Genomic DNA, 21,792 nt, shown 5'->3' on the forward strand with positions numbered 1-21,792 from the left:
TCCTGCTCTTCACTTGCTAACCATTCTCTTTTTTCACGCTCTTGCTGTACTCTTAACTTGCACAATATTCGAACTTTTTTTGTTCGTTCTTGGAAAATATTTGCTTCGGCTGCCTTTAGCGCAACGATTCTTGAACGGCTCGTGCACTCGTTTTTTTGAACACAACACAGCCCTCACCGCCGATATCTCGTGCTGGTTTTCAAATTTGCCACGAAATAGCAGCTGTCTTGGCTGTGGCAGGCTGTTAGCTATGGCCGCAGTTGGAGCCAGTAGCAATTTAGTAGTTTCATATTGTGTGTCAAATGTGTTGCACGTAGCCGCGCGCGTTCGCGTAAAAATTAATTGCAAGCGAAATCAATTTGTAATTTTGTGAGAGGAAACAAAAAACAAAAAAAAAAAAACACAGCAAGCAAATAAGTGTTGAAAGTGAAGTTCAAACGGTACGAAAGAAAATTAAATAAATCAATTAAATATCGCACTTTAATAGCCTAAAAGTAGGCAACAGCTAAACTTTATACACATACATTCGTACATATGCACGTGTGGACTTCCATCAGGTGAAGCCTCTTTGTGTTGACACTGATGAGGGTTAAGTATTTTAATAGAGCTAAAATAGAGCCTTGCTTGCTACAAAGTCAGGCAAGCTAGGCAGCTAGTTGTGGTAGCCGTTGCCTACATTGCGGAGTTGAGCGCTATCATACATACATACATACATACCTACTAGGCGTTAAAAGATAAATGACATCCAGGCATGAGTGCAGCGCACAGCATGCCTGCTCAGCAGAAATAAGTAAATGAGATTTACACCAAACAGCAGCAGCGTCTGCAGTTGAAATAAGAAGAGAGGTTGAACAAAAAAAAAAAATAAAACCAAAGCAAAAACAAGTGTGCTTGTGAAGCAGGTGAAAAAAGAAGAAAATAGAAGTGGAAGTTGGCTGCGACATTGATATAAATTGAAAGCCATTTATGCTTGAAGTGAAATATTGTTGAAATAAGCATGTTTTATAAATGGTGGCATACTTTTGGGCGCGCACCAAATGAAGTAAGCGGAGAGTCATGTGACAACAGTTAAGGGGTGTGAGACGCATAAGATGACATGAAAAATGCGAAATCGTGCGGGTTTGACAAATTAAAAATTTAAAGTGTGTTGAGTTTGATAAAAGTTATTGAGGTTTGTGGTTTGAATGTCTAGATGTAGGCAATAATATGACATATGAAAATATATTCTAAAGATTTGTGATGCTGTAAGTGCATGTGTACCATGAATTTTGATGTAGTAAAATGTGACAGAGGAAGGTTTTGCGAATGAAATACATTAAATGCCTAATAGGATACACCAAAAAAATTCCAACACATATTAAACGCCACAAAGTATGTGAAAGCGACACATCAATGTCGGTATGAAAGGCGCTGAAGTTATCAATAACTATGATTAATATTTGCATAATTTCGTTGCATACCTAAGGGCGCTGTGGCGTGGGCAAAAGCAGAGCGAATAGTTTGTAGAAGATACAATGAAGCACAGTTAGCTGAGAGGTTCGAAAACTAGCCTTACAAAACAAAATTTTTACAAAATCTTTTACTAAGTGCGGGTTCAATGAAGTTTTTATAGCAAAAGTACCCAGCTGCGAGCTACCCAAATAACTATGAACTGCGAACTAAGTTTAGATCACATAAGTCATAAAATCAATGCAGTACTTTTTTTTTGATGTAACGCAAACCAAACTTGCCCAAAAAACGAATAATAGAATGAAACCAAACAATACCAAAAAGAAATTCACTTTGACCCATTTGAACGCATTCGCCTAAATTGAAACTCGGTTTACCTTTCAATAAAAAAAGGAAAACAGCGCAATTGTGTGCTCAAAACGGCGGCAGAGCAGAAGCAACGGTGTTGTACGACTAAACAAAAGTGCAAAAGTTAGCAAAAAATCACATCACAAACAGCCAAAGCAACAGAGTGACAACAAAAAAAAAGGCAAAAAAAAAAAATTAAAACAAAAATCACACCTACGCCAGCCACTCAACGGCAGCAACAAAAGCAACGACGGTGGCGACGACGACGACGACGACCACTTGATGTTGAGTTAAGCGGTTACGGCGCCCAGAAGTAGGCAACGAGCTGCGAGGTGCACACCAAACAAAATGTGGCGCGCGAGCACGAACGGTGAATGACTTGGTTGGCGTGTGCTTCAAACGGCCAGCCAACTAACTGATCTACTTACCCAACGCTCAACAGCTTCGCATACACCAACACACGCCACCCCGCCAGCAGCCAGCAACCAGCACATTCTGCTGCCAACAGCAATTCACAGCAAACTAAGCGAACAAAACGCAGCAGAGAAGCGAAAGTATTTAGAGACAGCGCAAAAAGAAAAGCATTTTGCGTTATTAGTCCCGTGAGTGTTTTTTAAACTGAACATTTTTCTGGTATTTCACCAGCACTAATTTGATGAAATCTTTGCTTGGCTTGCGTGTGCACATACATAAATATGTATGTGTGTATATAGGTAACCACCAACACACACACCTCACAAGTTTTTGTGCAAACTCCATTTGTAGATGATTGCGCCAAGTCAGCACATTAGGTACATATTTAGTTGAGAGCGCAGCCGGAATGTAAAAAGCAAAAACAATTTTATGAGATTCGGAAATGTGCAACGATTTTAAGTTAACCGGAAAAATAGATGCTTAAAATTGGCAAAAAAAAATAAAAAATTGTCCACTGGGATAATGTTCCCAGTGAACGTTGATAAAGACTTTAAACGCTTGCCAGTGCCGATAAAGACTACTTTGAGACGTCCCAACCGCGTTTTGCGCTAAATTCACGTCGCGTCTAACGTTTGTGTGCGGTTCGCATTTTTCGCGCGCGTATTTTCCAATTTATTTAAATTTACGTCCCAAGCGACTAAGTAGATTCTACCCCACAAATCAGTAGGACGAGGATTTACCGGCTTGCGCGCTTGGACGCCTTTGTGGTGTAGCGAATTAATTCAGCGCAATTAAACGAATACTTGAAGTGAAAAAAAAACGCCGGCAAAGTAGAGCAGCCACAATCAAGTGATCGAACGCGCACCCACACACCCACACACCCATACATCCATACACAGCTGCAGCGCTAACAAAATGTACGCGCCAGCACGACGGTCGCGCTTCGGCGGTGGCGCAGTCGGCTTTGGCCTGCAGCTGCTTCTCCTACTGGCCGCAATACAAGGTGAGTCGGCAAAACATTGTTGCATATTTTAATTTAATTTCACTCTAAAATCCTCCCATTTTCTGCCTTTTCTATGTGCCAATTTACGTTTTGCTCAACTGCCAATGGTTGGTAATGTTTTAATTTGAATTTACGCGAAACAAAAAAAAAAAAAAAAACAAAGAATGACGGAATTTATTTTGGTTCCGCAAATATGCCGGCCCGCCTTAACAAAGGCCAATTGGCTGCTTTCGTTCTTGGTACGGCGGTGTGCGCGGACACTCGCTGGCATGAAATAAAATAGCCGAAATGGTAACTGAAAAAGTTTTCCTGTGTTTTGTTTGACTGCCAATTGGTTAGGGTTGGAATTTTTCAATTTGCCATGGAATTTTGATTAGTTGGGTATAAAGTGTAAATTGGAGAAAATTACGTTCCATTCAAATGATACATTAAGGGCCATAGTCACAATATTATATGATTACTTTAAGACTGTGATAAACTTTTATGTTCTTTTAAATAAACCGAAGCCAAACAGTTATATGTAATAGGTATATATGTATTATGAAGTAGGTTGTGTCGATTTTATATGTGGGAAAATAAAAGGCATTTGACGGTATTGTAATAGTAATTTGATGTTGTCTTTAGTCTAAGCCAATTGAAAGATTAATTTAAAACTTATTTTTAGGCCGCACTTTTGCTTCGAAGTGTATGAATTTTGAAAATGAAACTTTGGCTGGTAATATCGATGGAATGCGTTAATTGTTCTAAACAGAACAATATATCACATTAAAGGCTATTAAAATTAGTATCTTACGTTCAGATATAATTTTTCAATAAGACTACAAGCTTTCTAAGATATTAAGATAAAACTTACAAAAACAATAGTTTTCCCTTATAAATTTTACATTCTTCATTACTTCTCAGCAACCAAGTGAAAAATGTAAAAAAATTAGACGTGATTTATTTCAAACGTTTTTATGTTTTCGGATGTTTATTAAATATTAAAAGCACCATGGACTTGGTTTTGATTTGTTTTTTTTTCTTTACTTACTTAACTAATTTTTTTTTATAAAAATATAGTTTATTATATACAAAAAAAACATGTACAAAAGTTGAAGTCTCAAACTTTCTAGAAAATTTATACAAATTGAAAAAATTAAAAAAAGTCTACTTTTTGATCCGAATTTTTAAAAAATTTCGGAGTACGCAGTTTTGTAACCCATTCGGTTTCAACAGAATGCGACCTCGAGACAGAGTTTGTTTGCATATTTTAAGCTACAAATTTAAAACATATTTAGTTGGGTTAGTTGGTTAAATANTGCGACCTCGAGACAGAGTTTGTTTGCATATTTTAAGCTACAAATTTAAATGCAACATTCACATTAAAATGTTGACTGAAAGGTGAAATACCGATTTTACGCTAAACGAATTTTCGAGTACGAATGAAATTGAGTAGTGTTAAATATGTTTGTGCAAGTAAACTTACAGGTGGTCGAACATCAAAAATCAAAATAAAGCTATTTACATATGTATGTATGTACTAGGGATGTTAATTTTTTCACTTTATACGATCCTGGAATTTTCGGGATGGCGTTATGACAATTTTTAATTTTTCTCTCTAACGTCAGGATTTATTTGAAAGGACTTTGTAATTTCAAAGATATGATGAATTCCAAAAATTATTTTAAAAATTCAACGCAATGTAGAATAGAAAATGGGTAACAGATGAAAGAGGAAATTTCTATAAATTAAAAAAAAAACTAATTTTTTTGGATTCACAAGAACGAATGTGTATTTTTTTAAGCTGATAAATTTAGAAGGACGAAATTCGAGGATGTTGTCGAGTTTACATAAGTCCTTAACGTATAATTTTTTCAAAAGTAAAATATTGCGAAATTTCCAGGATGAAATTTTAAAAGCACATTTTCAATACTTACTAGTCCTTAAATATGTACCAAAAAATTGAATCTGATTAAATTCTGCACAATTTTCTCTTTTTAATTGAATACCCATACTTCTTCTTTCAGCACATTTCACTGAATTTTTTAAATCATTTTTCAATTACTGACGTCAGAGTGAAAAACTAAAAACGCACTTTTCTATATTTGGCCGATGGTTTCGCGAATATATTGATTTGTATATGTAAAATTTACTATCGCACGTTGTTATATGTATAATGAGCTAGTCTTTTAAAAAAAAAGTATCAAATATTAAATGAAAAAAGAAATATAGCCAATACTGGTCAAGACAAGGAGTTTCTATTACTGCCATCCGTGCAAACTACAAATCCCGAAAATCCCGGGATTATTTGCTAAGAATCCATACAAGTTGCGCTACAAAAATCGAAACTTTTGAAATGACACAAGAAAAAAACCACTATTTAATATTGGGTTATAGATTCTGGATCTGTATACTGGGTTTCCAGATGAGGTAATTTTCTTAATTTATTTTAATTTTGATGAAAAATAATTTCAAACAGAGGGAAAAAATACAGGGCTTGAACCCAGGCCGTGCGGAAGGGTAGCGCGCACTGCTAACTACTACAGCACAGCGGCCGCCTGTGGTCCGCATTTTCTCTAAGTACATAGTTCAGGGATATGAATTGTTGAAATTAACTTGCTAAACACTTAAAGGCATGGACCAACCGAAGTTTCAGAAAAAATTTTAATTAGAGAAAATCGAGTCTAATTTTTGTGATCTCTTCGGTGTCCAAACCAAATATGAGAAGTAAGGATGAAAATTCCTTACAAAATATATCGTAGAATATCTGATTTGCATCTGCCAAGCACCGAATAAGTCCAAAAGAAGGTGTTTAGGCAAGATTTTCCAATTTCTAAAGAAGAAGTATTCCTCTTGATTTATGACTAAAAGTCATGCCAGAATTCTATTCTAAAATTTAGTATTCAAATGAGTAAGCTAAGAATGCAAATTTTTATTAATTACTGTACTCAATTCTTTCTAAGAAACTTGGGGATACTTTTCTTATTTGACTTTTGGAAACACTGAAAAGCATCGTTGATTTTTTAGCTTTTAAATGTTCGAAGCATTTTTTTAAATTCCAATATGATGGAAACTTTCTAAAAATATTTAACCTTTTATAGACCAAGTCCGGTACGCCGTCCGAAAAGTGGTACGAAATGCCAAAAATAAAGGGAGGCAATTCGAATTAATTAGAGCTATAAACTGCATATTTGTTAAATACCTGCAATAGTTAGCAAAAAAAGTATTTAGTCGCATAATGAGCAACTTTATTTGTTTTACATTTTTCTTATGAATTTTGCGCAAAATATTTACATAAGCATTTCAACTGAAAAGTCATTTATGCAATCAATAAAAGCGGTTAGTTTAAATATACATATATATAGTGATTGGAAAAATGATAAAAAACTAATAGTACGATATTTTTTATCAATAAATACATGCTCTGTTAGTTATTGTAGAAATAAATACTTTCACTTTACTAAATAAAAGTTCAGAAATTCGCAAAATTTAAACTATTCTACCAAAAACTTTATTACAAATATATTAAGTATTTTTGTTGGAAATGAGAAAAAAATATTTACCAAAATTAAGTATGAATACAAATAAATGTTTAAGCATAAACCGCTCATTACGGCTGCTGCCAATTATCATTGATTTTTTTACACAGAAAATCTGAAGAGCTTATTGCAACCAAAAAAAAAAACATTTGTGCAACACAGCGAAATAGATAAACGGATTTTATACTCGTAGTTTAAATAAAGTGAAATATTTCATGAAATGATAATATATGATGATATAAGGTATGGAATGGGACAATAAGAAGTGTTGTCCACAAATCCAACTATTAACGAAAAAATTTTTTAATTATAGGCAATAAAAGTCATTCAATTTATTACTTAATGGTTATAAAATAGAGCTAACACTTGACACTTACCGACAAATATGTAGCACCGAGCCGATTTTTACCTATTTTTTTAACACGTTTATATCAACACGCTTTTTTTTTATCTTTATTTCAGTACAAAGTTGGAAATCGGATTTTAAGCAACTTGCCGATAACCTAGAGATTTCAGACTTTATATATGTTTACATAAATATGTAGCTCAGAACCCGAAAGCAATGCAATATTTAACAAATTGTGTGAACTTTCATCAAGTTTTGTAAAAGATTGACACGATTTCAATTTGTGCTTATTACATCTACATGCAAATCGTTAGATGGCGCTGTGTTCAATATCATTTACTGCGCTTAAAATGTGCATTCACAGTATATGCACATGAACAAATCCCACGAGTTGTTACATTTTTCGACAAAAACGTATTGTAGGTCGAAAATGGGGGAACCCTTATCTTGGAAAATGTATTATGTTCAGTTTTGCATAAAGAAAAAGATTCCATCGTGAAATTGTATTTAAATGAAAAACTAAATAAGATATATCTACTAAAAAGTCTAAATTACAACTTGTGCTCATATAGCCGTAGATTTGTATGTAACGTATACGCCTTGCAGCACCACACAAGTGTGCTAACATAACACGCACGCCCTAACATAAAAGTNAAAAAAAAAACATTTGTGCAACACAGCGAAATAGATAAACGGATTTTATACTCGTAGTTTAAATAAAGTGAAATATTTCATGAAATGATAATATATGATGATATAAGGTATGGAATGGGACAATAAGAAGTGTTGTCCACAAATCCAACTATTAACGAAAAAATTTTTTAATTATAGGCAATAAAAGTCATTCAATTTATTACTTAATGGTTATAAAATAGAGCTAACACTTGACACTTACCGACAAATATGTAGCACCGAGCCGATTTTTACCTATTTTTTTAACACGTTTATATCAACACGCTTTTTTTTTATCTTTATTTCAGTACAAAGTTGGAAATCGGATTTTAAGCAACTTGCCGATAACCTAGAGATTTCAGACTTTATATATGTTTACATAAATATGTAGCTCAGAACCCGAAAGCAATGCAATATTTAACAAATTGTGTGAACTTTCATCAAGTTTTGTAAAAGATTGACACGATTTCAATTTGTGCTTATTACATCTACATGCAAATCGTTAGATGGCGCTGTGTTCAATATCATTTACTGCGCTTAAAATGTGCATTCACAGTATATGCACATGAACAAATCCCACGAGTTGTTACATTTTTCGACAAAAACGTATTGTAGGTCGAAAATGGGGGAACCCTTATCTTGGAAAATGTATTATGTTCAGTTTTGCATAAAGAAAAAGATTCCATCGTGAAATTGTATTTAAATGAAAAACTAAATAAGATATATCTACTAAAAAGTCTAAATTACAACTTGTGCTCATATAGCCGTAGATTTGTATGTAACGTATACGCCTTGCAGCACCACACAAGTGTGCTAACATAACACGCACGCCCTAACATAAAAGTCATACTATTTAAAAGTTATTAAATTTTGGCGTACAATATTTTTCTACAGTATTATGTATTTTGGAACGAATTTCCGTCATCCCTTGTCAAATTTGGTTTGGAGACAAACCCGTTTCGGCATTGTACCATCTTCAGTGTCATTTCGAGAACGAAAAATTACACTGAAGATGGCACAACGCCGAAACCGCTTTGTCTTCAAACCAAATTTGATAAGGGATGACGGAATTTCGTTCCAAAATACATCATACACCCACCCTGTCGGAAACAACAACAACCAAAAAGGAAAAATTTCGCAGTATTTTTCACGAATATATATGTATATGAACTAGCAGACCCGCTGAACTTCGTCCCGCCCAAAACTATTTTGTTTTTTATTGAAACATTTTGGTCCATTATTTTCACCAACAATTCACGAATACGATTTATATGTTAATATTATGATTTGGTGGTCGGAGGGTATACTTCCAAGGCAGTCTTAAATAACCCAACGAAAGTGTAATGTCCGCGAAGAAGTTCTTGGAAACCCCAGAAATTTTAATACCCAACTTTTTTAATAAATAACTAAATTTGAACAACCTGACTATTTTTCGCATGTACGTGAGGTTCTTCTCTTCAAAATGAGATATCATTCATTAAATTTGATAAAATATTAAAGGATATTTATTTCGTATGGTAACAGAAAAATACCTTTTAGAAATATGTTTATAGATATTAATTTCTTAATGTATATAAAAATTTCGCCATGCATTTCGGTGTGCCAATAAAAATTGTCAAATTGAAATTTTTGTTTCGCAAGTCACCGACATCTTATAATCAATACATTTTTTTTTCGTTTGGTGGCACAGTAATTTTATTAATTTACATTGGTTCGTTTTGGCAAGAAGAAAATTTTCACCGTTTCATGTGGACATTTTGGAGTATCTTAAACTTTTAAATTTCAAAAATTTGCAAATTAGTTGTGACGGATATTCTGCATGATGCCATATTTTTATTTTGGTGGTACACTCTTGAATTTGATGTCAACTTTCATTGCCTCTGATATGAACATTCTATTCGAAAACTTACCATAGTTATTAAAAAACAATTATGATTTTTTCAAGTGACAATGGAAAATTTTGTAATTTCGGTACTTTTTCGCCTCAAAGACATTTTAAAGCTAAAATTGTTCAAATACTCGTTTTTCCATTGATTCAAATAAATGCAAGCAGAATGCTTTAGCGTTTTTGTGTGCTAAGAGAAGAGAGTGACACTAAAAAAAAACAGCTCGTGGGATTTGCTCATATATGCATCAAAGTTTACATTTTAAGCGCTCTACTACCACTTCGTAGGACCTTGTTTAGATCTCTGTTTATAGTCTACATCTCTTTAAATGAAACTATTTAATTGTTCTTCATATCTTTTGCGAATTTGTGAAGCAAATACGTAGATAAATTAGCAACGAAATTATTTCCGTGCTTGCTAAAGATAACATTCTCATGGCCCGTTACAAAAGCGCGGACAATAATATATATACGTGGGTAAGTGCTAAGAGCTTCATCGCTATCTAATCCTTGAATTTAGTCTCTCAAGAAATTCTCAATCTGAGCTGTAAATAATATAATTAAAATAACAGGTAAATGATCTCAGAAATGAAATGAAATGATGTAAGCCACTTTAAAAATAAACGCCTCAATTAACTATTTTGTATATAAAAGGCTTTTTAATATACATACATACTATACATAAAATTTCAAATGAGTTACATATTTAAGTATAGATGGTCGATTATCTTAACAAATTTCTTTTCTGTTCATATCGAGCCCTAACCGCCGAGAGATGAAAGCGACATTTTTTTAATTTTCTTTTTGACGCAGAAATGTTCCCAGAAAAAATATCGCTTACATCTTTTGGCGCTTAGGGCTCGATTTCGTAAGGCAATTCTCAGTTCTGGCAACTATCTTGAAAGCTCTTCTCCTTCTTTCAAAAGACTAATTTCTGTTTGCCTTTTAGCAAAAAGTTTTGAAAACCTAAATGAAATGAAAAACAAGTAAGAAAGTCTAAGTTCGGCCGGAACCGAGCATTAAATTCCCGTCGCAAGTATTAAATAAATGTTTTTTCACCTTTCCGAAAACTACCGCTACATGGTTACCATATTTTGAACATCTTCGATAGAACGTCCTTTTTGAAAAGTCAAATTTAGTTAAATTGAACATATGTGTGTATATAAGTTATGTGAAATATTATAATATGAGAGTTAAGGGCAAAATTTTTGAAAAAAAATTTTTGATTATTGTTATCTTTACGAAAAGTCATATGTAATATGTATATATATAATATGAATTTTTAATATAGACATTTATTTTAATGGTAATAAGATTTAAGTCATGAAATGTCAAATTAAAGGGATTGGCTTGTAGATGTACAATAGGTTTTAATTTTATAAGTTAGCATTTTTTAGCTGTGATTTGATGCCAAGATAATTTTCGCAATTTTTGAAAATTTCCATAGTTGTATTATATGTATATAAAAACCTGCTCAACTGCGGCTCTAGAGTCGCTTCTAGGATGGACTCACTTACCTACATATTTTTATTTAAAAAAATATAAAAACAAACTTCGCGCAAGTATTCTTGGGAAGATGCCAGGATTGGAAATTCGCGGAGTTTCTGACTCCATAACCAAAGAGACTTGCTTAGATAGAAAGTTCCAAGTGAGGATCCCAGATCACAACGATGGAAAAAACCGACTCCCTGTACTTGATCCCAGATAAATATGTACAATGGTACAAGGACGATTCGAGGTGGGCTGACAGAGCAGGTGCAAGACCCGGTCGTAAACTATCAATTCTCTCACAGAAAGGAAATCGGGCTACTCTTCGGGTATCTAACAGATCACAGCCAGTCATGATTTCATATGCACCGAATAGGTGTTAGAGGGGAGTCGGAACGCGGGCTCTGTCTTGGGGATGAGAAAACTACCCAACACATTCTTTGTGACTAGCCAGCATTGACTAGACAAAATACTGATATCTCAAACCTCCAATGGTCACATAGTAATAAGAAATAAGGAACCCGACTACCAGGTCCCATTTAGGATTCGTCAGGGAAAATCTTTAGAGACAGTAAATACATTTTAGGCGATCGTGTCCCTAGCTTCTGTCATATCCGTGCATTTATCTTATCTTATATGTATACTAAGATATTTTTAATGCCAAGTGAGGACTTTATATTCTACGATCAAAAAAGACTTTTGTCCCCGTTTTATCGAAAGTTCAGATAATCGAGCGGCCACTGTATATGCATATATACCATTTTACTATTTTTTTCACTGTGTCCAACTGCGGTTTCAAATGATTTGAATGCAATACTATAGCTGTCATATATGTGTTTACTTACATATACATATACTATAAATATATAGGGGTATTCTCTGTGACTTGCAAAGCCCTTGCATGGTGCACGGTAAAAACCGGTTTTCGTATGGGACAGCTTTGCAATCTGTGCACCATGCAACGGCCTTGTAAGACTTAGAGAATACCGCTTATGTGTTTACACAAGTAATTGCACTCATTGACATTTTCAACAAGTGTTGAGTTGCGGTTGTATTTGCTTGTTGTTAAAATGCGGTTTTGTGTGTGTGTTATTTTTTTTGGGGGATTTTTATTTGACTCAATTCATTAACCACAAAACTTTACATGTGCCATAATTTTTATCAAAGCGAATTCTCTGTCACAGTTGAAAGTAAAAGAAGGATGAAGCCCTTGAGGTGTAATGAACTGAGTTAGGCATTTTTAAATTCACGTGGAAAAGTGTTACGGACAAAATGCAAAAAAAATAATATATTAGTTCATTCAATTTTCAACTAAAAATGCGCTGGCTTTTGAAGAGCGCCTTTTTTATAATAAAAAATAAGGCAGCAAATAGTGCTATGGGCAAAATGTAGAAAGTGTAGAAAAAATTTCTAGTTTCAGTGTTGTCATATTCACCTCAGTGCGTACTCAAGCTCACACACTTCTGTATTTGTATAGTATATACATAGGTAAGTATGCATGTTTGTCGTTTCTGTGACTATTCACAGTGAATTGTGTAGCTTAAATTCTACATTTTTATGGTGTTCATTGAAAGGACATTGAAATGGCGAGGACAAAGAGCTGAATCGTACAAGAAGCAAAATTGTTTACTATGTAATAAAAAAAATTTGAAAATAAAAAAAATTTGTAGATACTGGTGGCTGAAATAATAGACTCACCTTATTTTAATTTGTTTTTGCTCATTTAATGTTAAATTTTTTTTTTTTTAATAAAAGTCTAGCTGGTTATACGAAAAACACCATTGGGGAACTCACAATGGTGTCATAAGTGTCGTATTGTTGTATGTCGTAAAATTTAAAAGCTAAAATAAATGTTTAGATTACTCAAAACCACAACCACTTATTTTTTAATACTGCGAAAATTCATAATATGACGAATTGCGAACCCTCTTAATATATATTTTTAGGCGTTTAAAGTTAACGACATACAACAATACGACACTTACGACTCCATTGTGAATACCCCACATATAAATCCATATTTAAAACTTTGTACAAAAGGTATAAAAATTCAACAAATGTTCACAAAATTTTCAAACTTCGTGTTCACTGCGCTTTAAAGATAGTTTTGTGTTGCAACTCCCTGCCAAAATTCGTATGGCTTCATTCATTAAAAATAATATAGATTTGAAGAGCTTTATGAAGTGAGATTTACAAAAAAAAAGTTCTTTTTTATTAAAAGGGTGTTAGTTAATATATTTTCGAAAGAATTTAATCCGGAAAATTTAATTTATAATCTTTTAACTCGATTCTAAGTATCGTGCACTTTCCTCACAGTTGTATTAATTTAGTATTTACCTTAGATTATCACTCTAACAGAATAAAATTTTTCAAATAGGTGGCAACTCGATATAAAATTATTTTCGGCAGTAAACTTTCTAAACCTCTTTAGTTTCAAACCAGTATTGTTATATTTAATTTATTTGATCAATTTAGTAATTGAATAAAATTTTTCAGACAGCCACCAACCCTCCTCAAAAATTTTTTTGCAGAAAAATTTCCTAAAACTCTTTAGTTTGATACCTATATTGCAATATTTAATTTATCTTATCAATTAAATCAAATTGATATTTTCAAACAGCTGGCAAAAATATTTTCTACTGTAAGCCTTCTCAAACCTCTGTCCTTTTACAACCATATTGCCGTATTTACTTTATCCTATCAATTTAGTTAAACTAAAATTTTCATACAGGTGGTAACTCTGTAATTATTTTTTGCCTAAATTTTAAGTTAGACCTTTAGAAATGCACCTGTGAAAACTGTATTCAATTCCATGCATTAGTTTTCGATTGATGCGCTTCCAAACATACAGACAGACAGACAGATGGACAGACAGACGGACGGACAGATGCACTGGCAGACAGACAAAAATTCTAAGAATTGTTGGTTTGCCTCTGCTGCTCTAGTAAACACCTTCCATATTAAGTTTTCTTTAATATATATAATGTACGGACATCGGCCTGTTACAATTTTATTAAATGTATAAATTTTTAGAAAATGATTTGTTATGCAGTCTTATAGCTTAATTTTCGGAAGTTTTCTCTTCCATATAAAAAAAGAAATAAAACATACTTTGTATCAACAAAAAAAAAAATTAACGGTATTTTAAAGACACTTGAAGTTTGCGCTTTATTATACTAAAATTGAATGGAATACAAAACTGCATACTTTGTCAAAATGCTAAATAAAAAGTTCGAAATTTTGGTGAAAATTTTTTGAGTTTTTATAATTTTTGTACAAAGTTTGAAATGTGGCTCTATATGGTAATTTTTGTATAATTAGCTAGACTTTTATAAAGAAAATATTAAAAACTAAATATACCAACGAAATGTAGCCAAAACTAGTCCATATAAGGCGAGTCTATTATTTCTGCCACCAGTGTATGTATGTAGGTGTTTGTAAGGGTAAACAAGTGGGGGTTATGAAAGATAGAAAAATATGAAATAACACTTGAATGCAATCAAAGAGAGCAGAGGCATCAACAGCAGCAGAAGTAAAAGAGCTCGGTGGTTGGAGCAATAAGTGTGGGAGGGGTGCAAACCACATGTATGCGTAAAACCTGCTTGAGGCGGTAGTTGCCGCATATGTACGTAAATATGCAACGTTTTATATGTAGTTTATTTGTTTTTCTATTTTTTTTAATATTATTTTTGTTTTATTTATGTCATTGTTGGTTGCTGTGCAAATGACACTGACATGAAAATCTCGAAATATTCAACTTGTAACTTGAAAAAGTTTGTAGGTATGTATGTATGGCTCTACTACAACTCAAACTATACACCGCCTCCCAATCCATCATACGCAGCAAAAAAAAAATTGCATGCAAGTGCGAATGCCTGAGGTACATAGCAGCCAGCGGCAGGGCAGCTGCATACAAGTGTGCTACACTGGTCAGGGCCGATATACTCGTACTGAGGCTGCTTCTCGTACAGCTGCTGCTCTACTGGCACTACAACGCTCAAGTGTCTATGCATNCATAGCAGCCAGCGGCAGGGCAGCTGCATACAAGTGTGCTACACTGGTCAGGGCCGATATACTCGTACTGAGGCTGCTTCTCGTACAGCTGCTGCTCTAGTGGCACTACAACGCTCAAGTGTCTATGCATGAATGGCAAGTTGCGTTATCTGGACCACAATAAATATTTGAAAAAAAAAGCAAAATTGAAATAAAAATAGAATGCCATTTAAAAATATGTAAAATACGCGGGCGAATGCAGTTTCCTTTGCAATATTTATCAGACAACGGCGCACTGGCCGCGAGCATCCATGAATTGGACACTGAAGTGCGCCTAAATGTATGCTGAGGCGAACAAAAAAAAAAAAGAATAATGAAATTGCAAGTGATGAATGCACACTTAGGCACAAAGGGTCCGTCGTGTTGCTATTTTGGCTCAACGCCCATCGTTGTCCTGGATATAAGGGCATTAAGTTTTTCTTATAAAGCAATGACAATGATAAATTTTAATCGAGTTTAGGTCTGAAAGACGGTCTATAGTGGCGTTGGTGAAAATAACATTATTTAATATTGCCAGTTCCGCGCAAAGCTCGACGCTTTCGTTTTCACCTTCATTGCGAAAGCATCGGTTAAAATCGGTTTTGGAACTATAATCATCCTTGTAGTGAGATTGAGTGCGAGCTCGTTTAGAATATGCTGCAGAAATCAATTATTATTAGTTTTTTTTTTTTGGAAAATGTAAGCCTATCTAACTGTAATGATTTGGTAACTTTTTAATGTTGTATTTTTTGATGCTGACTCCAATTTTTCTAGCAGGTCTGTCTTTTAAGAAAACCCTGTTGAAATGTGAAAAAAATTGCAAATTTTACAATAAAAAAGGAATGTTAATGAAAATCCAATTCGTCTGATGTATTTCACCTTATGTGGATGAGTTGAGTATAAATTTTAGTATTTAAAACCACCAAGGTTAGGGTTTTGTTTATTTGTTACAGTCTACAGAGCTATTATTTATTACAGACTAATTAATGAAAAATAGAAAATAACTGTGTTATGCACACTTGAATCGAAATCGAGAATTCCACTATACCTACATATTACATAACCGTTTCGATCTCGCAATTGATTCATTTGCAGATAAGTAGTTTTACAAAATGAATCAACAAACAATTTATTGTGTCTCAAATCTCGCGGAGGAATATATAAAAACTATACAAACTAGCTAACTCTGTACATTTAATATAACAATTAATGGTAATAAATGCAAAGATAGGATATAAACAGATTCGTCTGTCACGCAAAGTTTGGTCGGTCATTAAGTCGTGTTCTGTGGAACTACGATAGCTCATTGCATTTGCATTGAAATTCGTATTGTTGTTGCTTAGAGCAGATATACTCAATCAGTCTCAATAAAGGTGTCTGACAAAAAAGGTTCAACAAGGTTTTATTTTAGAAAATATTTTGAAGAGTGCTGCCATTTTTTTGAAAAGTCTAATTTAATTGAATTATAAAAAAAATTATAGGAAATATTAAAATATGCGTGCCATATGAAGACGTAATGTTTATTTTGAACATATATAATACTTTTGAGGTGTTTGAAGATGGTTGCTACTTGTTAAAAAATTTTAATTTTGTTTAATCACCGAGCGAATTGAAGTGGGTTTGAAAAGTCAAATTATATTAAATTTATTACCTAATTGAAATATGAAAGCTTTAGTTCGAACATTTAGAACGTTTTATGTGTTTTAAAAGGGTGGGTTGAGTTAAATATTAAAATATGGGTATCAATCGAAAAATCGGAAGGTTGCCACCTGCTAAATAAATCCAATTTGATAGCTAAGTATTAAAAAAATGGTTTTTGGATGCTTTGCTCGTTGTTTTGCTGGTCACTCCACCATGTGCTTACTCTTACGCTTAAATTTTTACACACTATGTCTGTATGTATATGTGTACATTTCTTATTACATTAAACGAGCAATTCTTGTATATATAAATATATATATATATATATATATATATATATACATAGGGTCCTCGGAAAGGGCTCTAACGATTTTGATGCAATTTTGTGCATAGATAATGTTTTGGATTTTAAGGTTATCTGAATAGGCATTATCTCCGAGAAGACTCCCTGTGGGGAAAACCTCTAGTTCTGAACTGGTGCGCTTCTAGGACATTTAGACCCAGTACTGGTTCGCGATAAATCTCTTTTGCATGCAAGCAACTGGCAAATTTAACATGGCGATGTCCTAGGAAGTGTCAATTGCCCTCCGCTGCATCCCTTTTTGATAGTTCCGAACTAGTCCTAAATTCTGTAGTTCCGAACCAGTTCTAAAATCGACAGACGAAAGAAAAAAGTATCATGATTTTTCAATCTTTCTGGTTCTTCCGTGTGTGCGATTTTAAGTTATTTTGGAAGAAATGTGTTTTCAATTTGAAATTAAATTTGTTTGAATGATTGTAAGAAATGTACGTTTACATACCTTTAGCTGTAGCTGAGTTTGCAGAGGTGCTCGCCATTATTTCTTAGATTCCAGACTGTCCCAAGATGTTGAAATGTTAACACAAATTTTAGTTTTGTATTACCAAGCTATGAAAAAGCATCTGCGAAGCACAGAATAGAAGCGTATTTGAACGAAAAAGCCGCCGAACACATATCTATGTAAAGTAAACAAGCCCCCCGCTGCATCCCTTATTCGATAGTTCCGAACTGGTTCTAAATTCGACAAATAAGATCTAGTTCGTTCTGCATCATCCCTTTTTCTATAGTTCCGAACCATTTCTAAATTCGTCACTTTAGATATAGATTTCTAGTAAAAAAAAAAATGAAAAAATTAGTCTTTTAAAAGTACCACTTTCCGCCGATTTTCGACTGGTGGGGTTCTAGTTCCTATCGGACTAGTTCGTTTTTGGCGATAAAGACCTAGTACGGAACTAGAAATTTGATTCACTAGTCCGCGGTTTCCCTACAGGGCTCGTATAAGGTTGCCGCCTACTCGGAATTAGTTACTTACAACGGCTAACTTTTAATTGGTTTCAAAGTCATGAAGTTCTCAAGCGATGGGATATATATGTATGTGTGCATGTACATACATAAAATTATTTCACAATTTTCACTTTCGACAAAAAACTTGTTTTCAAAAACAAAAAATTTAAAACAATTATGTACATTAATTGTCATTGCTTGGTTATCAGATTATCTGGTTATGTGTTTTTTTTTTTGTTTACAATAATAATATGCATTACAAAATAATAATTTTTAAACACATAACCTGATCAACAGGCAAGTGGGAACAACCCAATTGTGTTTTTTATTGAAAGCAAGAAAACATAGATTTAGGCTATTTTATTTACAATAATACATATGTATGAACATATATTTGTAAATGTATGTATGTATACTTCGAATTTCGCACTTGATCTAAATTTGTGGTCTCCAAACTAACACAAAAACACTATGTACACCAGAGACTGGCATGCGTTGAACCTCAAATATTGCATACTTATTGAGTATTTATCAATCAATATTCCTGCTTTGTATTACTGAGCAGCGCATGTATGTATGTACATATCAGTGCTCCATTTCAATCAAGCAAGTGTCGCTGACATGTTTTTCAACTACAGTATAATGCAGTATTATGCTTTCGGCCAGCGGTTGCTTGTTTCGTGCACGACCATTCGGAATACTGGTTTGCCGAAATCAATAACAGTATGAGCTGTTATAGTGATTGTTCACTTGTGATGGCTGTATTTCAGTGATGGCAAAGAGCGTGCCCATGCCTGCTTTATTCCGCTTAAAGAAGTGAGTAGGCTTAAAGTCACAAAAACAGCATCGCATGCCATTCTCTGCGGTACACCACGCAACGAATTTAACGCCTAACTACAGTTGCAGATGGTAAAATCAGTAAATTTTGTTGCTGCATACCTAACCTAGCGTAAGCCCTATATGCACACCGGCGTACGTTCCCAAGTACCATTTGGTTCATTGATGCTGTTGGTGGTGCCGCAAACACTGCGGCGTAACAACAATGTTGAGGTTTTGCGAGTTGCCATCGAGTGTTTCGCGTTGCAAGTAAGTAGCAAGTATTCCTATAGTGAATATGTATATAGCTAAATATGTATATGAACATATGCATCTATTTATCTAATATTTATATGTAAAAGCTCGATTTCCAATTGCTCGTTGCTGCATTTCGTGTGCTCTAATATTCGGAAGCCTCGAGCATTTTAAAGTGTTTGAGTATTGGTGAGGTTTTGGTGGTCGAATTCAACCACTTTCACTCATTCGCCTCTATGCTTCGCTGTTGTTCGCTCAACCCAAAAGTAGTTAGTGCAGTTACATTTGCATTTGTTGCTAAATTAAAAGTTAGCTGAAAAAATATATGTCCGCTACATACCAGTTTGTTGTTTTTGCAGCACTTTCTATTCGCTGTTGCTATTTCACTTTTATGTTAAATTTTTATTTATTTTTTTATTTTTCGGCAGATCTAACAACACTTTGGTAATGGCAAGCTTTCAATAACTTTTAGCCGCGTTAGTGGCTCTCGTTTGCTGGTCTCGTTTAATGGTTAGTGCTGCTCGCACATTTGGTTCGTCTATTTGTTTAAATATTCAATACGGTTTTAGTACCGTTTTGAGTGGATTCATTGGCGTGAAATGAAATGCAAAAGTTGGTTTGAGTTGTTGAATATGTATTTTTTTTGTAAATATACATTTGGAATGGAGCTATTCATTGAATTGTATTGCCTTTTTGTAGGAATGTTCGCAAACAGTAACTGTTAAAAAAAGAGTTAGCTGGCTAAGCTAAAGACTAAAGTAAAAAAATTTTGGCAATCAAACTTTATATTTTACTCTTACTTGTACTGTTACTCTTTTTTTTTCGTTAGAAAATAGCAGCAAAAAATGCCGTTCATTAATGGATTATTTAGTAAAATTTTTTTGGTAATTTAAAAACTGGCAACAATTTTATGGTAATTTAATCATGTGGACATTAAATCCCAGTTGTTGAAACCCCGGATATATTTTTAGTAATTGAAAAAACTGGTCATAATTATCTGGTAACTTATAAACTGAACATGATTTTTTTATAATCAAAAAAAACGGACATACAATTTGANTGTTGAAACCCCGGATATATTTTTAGTAATTGAAAAAACTGGTCATAATTTTCTGGTAACTTATAAACTGAACATGATTTTTTTATAATCAAAAAAACGGACAAACCAATTGGGTCATTTAAAAATTAGATAAAAGTTGTTGGTCACTCGAAAACTGGATAAAATTTTTTGGTTATGAAAAAAATGAACTTACGAGTTATCAAAATTCATCCAGTATCAAGAAAATGTCATTCAGGTACAGGGCAACGCTAGGTTCCTTAGCCAAACTTGGATCAAAGAAGGCCTATAGTCGAATAATAATAGATCGTTTCGGCCGCGGTAACTAGAAGGGCTCCTACCTCCTTTAAATCTAATCTAATCGAATCCCCATTATCTTCGATGAAGACCCCAGATCCTGACGCAGAATGAGTTTTGGAGCCATCAGTAGAGATTCGGCAATGTGTTAGGCCGAGTTTAGTGGTGAAATTAAACTGGAATTTAGCCTCAGGGAACTCAACATTATAGTATCTCCTTAAGAATAAATTACTCTTTTATTTTTCTTCTAGTTAGCAGATATATTAGCATGCATTTTTATTTTTGTATCTCAGCAGTGATTATAACCAAAAAAATTTAAAACACACAAAAAAGTCAATATATTCACAGACCTAAGAGCCAAAAATAGTAAAACTGCGTTTTTGATTTTTCTCTGACGTCAGGATTTTTTAAAGGACTTTAGGATATGATTGAATAAAAAAATTATTTAAAATATTTGGCGCATTGTAGAGTAACAACATGGGTATCAATTAAAATGAGAAATTCTGTAGAATTGGAAAAAATATAGAGGGAAAAATGTTTTTAATCAATTTTTTTTTCGTTTATATAAATAGAAATTTTTGGGTTTAAGAAAGTATAATTTTTCTGGTATCCTTTACAAGGATACCAGTTTTTTAAAAATCGGTTTGTAATTATTTTGTTTAAAATATTTAAAAAAAAGTATTTTTTGATTTTAAGTGTTTTTTCACAAATTTGTATACATACCTTTAAAAAAAAAGGTATTTTTTAATTTTAAATGTTTTTTCTCAAAATTTTTATATACGAAGTATACAAATACGCTTATCAGAAGAAAGGAGGTTTGACTGCGTTTACAACGATATAAATTTTTTAAAAATCGGTTAGTAATTTTTTTGGTTTAAAATATTTAAAAAAAAAAGTATTTTTTCCTCTTAAATGTATTTTCTCAAATTTTTGCATACGAAGTATAAAAATATGCATGCCATAAGAAAGGGGGTTTAATTAAGTTTACAACGATACTAATTAATTTTTAAAAATCAGCTCACAATTGTTTGAAATATAAGGATTTTAATTTTTCTAAGACCCGACCTTATAGCACCTGTAATATAAATTTGCACAAAATAAGGTTATATACCATTTAAATAAGAGCAATAGGCGGACTAAATCTATATTTTTAGGTTTTTAAGTTATTTACATAATTTTTTACGAAAGGCCCTATTATCTATGACTAAATCTCTTAAAAAAATTGGTTTGGTCCAATAAACAGACGAGTGTTGTATAGTGTAATGATG

General features: G+C 33.3%; 1 protein-coding gene across 1 annotated transcript in view; it reads left to right on the forward strand.

Moving 5' to 3' along the window:
- The first annotated feature begins 305 nt into the window (after window positions 1-305).
- The window catches only part of LOC108359012 (defective proboscis extension response 1), a 230,663-nt gene continuing 209,176 nt past the window's right edge, over window positions 306-21,792 (forward strand). The window contains exon 1 of the mRNA XM_017610623.1: window positions 306-3,214. Coding sequence (XP_017466112.1) covers window positions 3,127-3,214 — 88 coding nt within the window. The 5' untranslated portion in view covers window positions 306-3,126. The remainder of the gene's footprint in view (window positions 3,215-21,792) is intronic.

This window comes from Rhagoletis zephyria, unplaced genomic scaffold (genome assembly GCF_001687245.7).
Source record: "Rhagoletis zephyria isolate East Lansing unplaced genomic scaffold, Rhagoletis_zephyria_1.1 Rzeph_scaffold_00324, whole genome shotgun sequence".
NCBI lineage: Eukaryota > Metazoa > Arthropoda > Insecta > Diptera > Tephritidae > Rhagoletis > Rhagoletis zephyria.